The 4,415-nt window shown below is 37.2% G+C and overlaps 1 protein-coding gene across 1 annotated transcript in view; it reads left to right on the top strand.

Annotated features, from left to right (window-relative positions):
* COL6A6 (collagen type VI alpha 6 chain) overlaps positions 1 to 4,181 on the top strand; it is a gene marked incomplete at both ends in the record, with an annotated part of 63,451 nt that extends 59,270 nt beyond the window's left edge. Inside the window, 4 exon segments of the mRNA XM_084208229.1 lie at positions 271 to 942; positions 1,769 to 1,862; positions 2,070 to 2,341; positions 4,009 to 4,181. Coding sequence (XP_084064355.1) covers positions 271 to 942; positions 1,769 to 1,862; positions 2,070 to 2,341; positions 4,009 to 4,181 — 1,211 coding nt within the window.
* Positions 4,182 to 4,415: the final 234 nt, after the last annotated feature.

Below are 4,415 nucleotides of genomic sequence, written 5' to 3'. Positions count from 1 at the left end.
AAATATGTTATCACAGAGGCATGTCCACCATTTCTAATTGGCTTGACCAGTAGCACGTCTCTCTTGGAGCTAGCTGGCATTGGCTCTGCTGTACATGGAGGAAGCTTCCATCAGCTTTTTACAGAAGCCACCCCTGTAGTGCCCCCCACTACCAAAACCTGGCCATACAAACCTAATACAGATCTAGTGGACTTTGTGTGAAATTTTTATAAATCATTGCTTTTGTTGTATTGTTAAATAGTTCACTGCCTGTTGGGTCTTCCTCTTTAGATAAATGCAATCCAAGAGCCAACTGTGAGGTGCCTTTTTCTCCCCTGGTTCAGATGGATATGGATATAACTTACATCATGGACAGCTCTCGCAGCATTAGCAGTGAAGAGTTTCAGAGAGCTAAAGACTTTGTGACCAACATGGTGGATCAGTTTGTTGTTTCCTCTCAGCCAAACGAATCATATGGAGGCATCAGAGTGGCACTGGTGCAGCAGGCTCCCAGGGGCTTCCTGCCTGACAGAAACCAGACACCCGTGGCCTTGGAGTTTGACCTAGTCACATACAGCAATAAAAATTTGATGAAGAAACACATCCAAGAGTCTGTTCACCAGCTGGAAGGACCATCAGCCATTGCTTCTGCTCTGCAGTGGACAGTTGAAAACGTATTCTTTAAAGCCCCCAGACAAAGAAAACACAGGGTCATATTTACAATAGTCGGAAGCAAAATAAGCACGTGGGACAGAGAAAGGCTGAGAGAGATTTCACTCGGAGCCAAGTGCCAAGGGTTCACCTTATTCACTCTTGCACTTGGCAGTGATGTGAGTGACAATCAACTGATGGAGCTGTCAAGCTCCCCCACAGATCAGCACTCACTGACACTGGGCAGGTTTTCCACCCCAGAGATGGAGTATGCTCAGAGGTTTAGCCGGGCATTCCTAAATCTTCTACAACGTAAGTATCACACAGCAGCATTTGCTTCACTTATGGAAAGAAAGAAAAATGTGTAGAAAAAGGTAGTCAGTGTATATGTGCTATCATTCAGTTTCTGGTCATAACTTTGCTGCTAATAATTCATGATTAGTTTACCTCAGATGCTGGACATCGATAAAAGTGCCAGTGATGACAGAACAGCTTTCTATTCTAAAGTAATCTTTTTCCCATAAGTTTTTATTTAATGTGTGACTTTATGTACTCCACTTTCACTAAAGACAGACCGTTCTTCAGGTAAGAGAACACTGCCATATTCCTGATTTAGGCCCATATTCCTCCTCAGACCATTGGCAAGTCCAGATCTACTGGGCTGTCCCTGCCTATTTTAGGCTTTGGGACAGGTACAAGATAAATATTTTGCACATTTGACCTTAACTTCTCTATAGAGCAGAGACAGGACTTACTTTTCAAGACTCATACATGAAGATTAGCAGGTCTTAGATGCTTTGACATGGAAACAAGAGAATATGAAAAAGGAAATTGCCACTTATTTAAGATCCTCATCAGAAGTATATGCTTGGAGATGTCACAGTTTCTATAGAAGGATAAATAGTGTATTAAAGAGCAAGACAAAAATATAAAAGATTGGTTCAGGAGTCGTTCTCATCTATCTGATCTCTATAATAATTTTCATTTTTCTGGCTATAGTGTCAGTCACTCTGGATATAGTGTGTTATTTATTGAAAGATGCAAACTCCAGTTCACAAAAACAGCCATGTAGTGGTTTTCATTAATCCTACTTTTGAGGACTTTAAAACTCACCCCTGCCACCTGTGCTTTCTCACAGAAGAAATGAACAGTTATCCTTCACCTGAACTTCAAGAAGAATGTGAAAACTTAGATCGGGGAGATATACAACAGGAAGCATCCATGACTGAAAGGTTGGAAATTGCCTATTTAACTTCTTGAGTGCATACCTCTGAATGTAAGATTTATCCCTTTGGGTTAGTTTTTACATTCAAAGTAGTTATAACAGAAATGGGATTGGGGTCAAAAGTTTTTTTCATGTTTTTCTGAAGGAATGAACCAGATGCATTTTCTAAGGTCATATTGGTGCTTAAATTTTTTTCCCCTCCTCTCCTTGGAAGGATACCTTTTCCTGGAATGGCTGAAAGTGGTTCCAGTCAAGTTTTAGAAGACATAGAAAAAAATGAAAGTAGAGTCATGAAGAATGTGAAAGAGAACGCCAAAGAACCTGTATACACAGTGCCAGAAATGAGAGATGATTATGTGGAGAATGAGTATTTCACAGAGGAAAATGCAAAAAGGGAGAAGCCTCAAAAGTGTGGAAAAGCTCAGGAGAAGAACAAGAAAAACTTAGAGACAACAGCAGAAACTAGAAGTGGCTGTAATGATTATGGTATGATTCTAGAATATGAAAACCTTTTTTAATTCAGTAAAAAGACTAAACTGTGAAGGACTTAAATGAATATTTTTACAAGGTGAAGAATTTCAGCTCCATTTTTCCAAGGTTTTAGTCATCATATGTTAGTATTTAGTCCAAACCTATATAGTAGTTAAAGACTGAACTACAGGTGTCATTTTAACTTCAGTTTTGATTTATAACTTTTTGTAATATCATATAAAGTTCTAATTCCCCTTATTAAAATAGCCAATAATTTTAAAATCCCCAAGTTGCTCTGTAATTAGTGAGTTACTCCTGCTGCTAATTTAGCTCAACATGGAGGAACTAATTATATTTCTGCTACAGTCTGTTCCTGTAGGAAGAACAGGATCCATCAGCAGAGGTATCAAAATATATATTCTTCATGGTTTTAGCTTCCTAATGATACATTTTTCATTGCAGATTTTCCATTAGATATAGGTATGGGAAGCTGATTGTGAGATTATTTGGCACCAATGTTCTTGTAACACTATTGAGTGAATTTATCGTTTAAGCTATAATTAGAGAGAATTTATGTGAAAATAAATGAAAAGGTGTCTGCATACATTTGGGTGTGGTAGTTCATTTCTACAGATGTTGTCCCTTTGTTTTTCATCTCTCTCCACTCAAGAATGGTTCTGGAATTGTAGCCTCATTCAGGATGAGAGAGGATCAGTAACAGGAAGATAAGTTACTGTTTGTACTTGACTAATAAAATATTTTCTTTGATGAAGCAGTCATGGTCATTGCACTTAAGTAAGAAACTACCTAAGCTACATAGGAAAGCTGTATGAACTGCCTTCCCCAATCCTGTATTGTAATTGGTGACCCAGCTGTTTACTTCTAAAAACATGTAGCTCAGTTCCAGAACTTGCCTTTTGAGAGATGTACTTTGTGCTCATCTCTTGCTTGAGATTTTTGCTTTTTAGTTGATTAGGAGAAGGTTATATAACTTTAAATCTTTAAGTTGTATCATTATATTTCTTTATTTCTCAGTTCTTCCTTTTTAATATTGTACTGACACCAAAGTCTAGAGCTGTCTTTCTGTCTTCTTTTGAGTAACTCTGAATTTATTTTGGTGAGAGATCATTAGATCTGTTCTCACTGAATACCAGATTGCTACTAAGTATGCTTCTCTCTCCTACTTTGCTAATTTATGCAATTTAAATCTGTAATACTTTTGGATTTGGCTAAGAGACTACCATGGATAGTTTAACAATGTATGCTTAGTAATTTATGAAATTTTATTGATGAATACCAGTATAAGAAGTTGGAATGAAGAAGAGGGGAATTATTAGAAAGTTTATTCTCCTAGTTTCTATGGACCAGGTATAGCTATTTTACAATCACTAAAAAACTTTTGCTGTTAGAAAACTAAACAACTTTTAGCAGGCCTTCTGTTTATGGCAAAGAAAAATCTAGTTTCAGACATTCTTTCTGGGCAAAGCAATCATAAAAAGAGGGTTTTCACATGGCACTGTGGAGTTATAGATGAATACTTAGTGAATCTGTGTAAGACCTTGAACACTGGCTACTCCTTTTGTCTGACAGTTTGCACTGAAGATTATTTTTCCCTGAATTTACAATACTGAGAAGAGTGGACTTTTCTTTCATTAAATCTGTCTCTTATTTCCCTTTTCCAGATGCATGTGACCTTGTTCAAGATAGTGGAGAATGTCAGAATTACATTTTGAAGTGGTACTACGACAAAGAGCAGAAAAAGTGTGGTCAGTTCTGGTATGGGGGTTGTGGAGGCAATACAAATAGATTTGAAACACAAGAAGAATGTGGATTCTTGTGTATAGAATCCTCCTAGTGCAGAGACACTTAAATTACTTTAACTCTTCAGTTAAACACTATCAGGTTGATAAGGCATTGGAAAAGGCATTCAAAGAGGAAGCTTTACATACTCACTCAGCTTCCATGTTTCAGTTGAAAGAAATACTTGATTATAAAATTTTTATCTGGTGACGTAATTGTGAAAATAAAACTTAGGCTATTTCTCCATTGATCTAACATGTTGAGTATTGAGAAACTCTAGTTAGCCAAT

Source organism: Fringilla coelebs (assembly GCF_963513975.1).
Source record: "Fringilla coelebs genome assembly, chromosome: 1".
Classification (NCBI taxonomy): Eukaryota; Metazoa; Chordata; class Aves; order Passeriformes; family Fringillidae; genus Fringilla; species Fringilla coelebs.
This window is presented reverse-complemented; position numbering and strand designations above follow the sequence as displayed.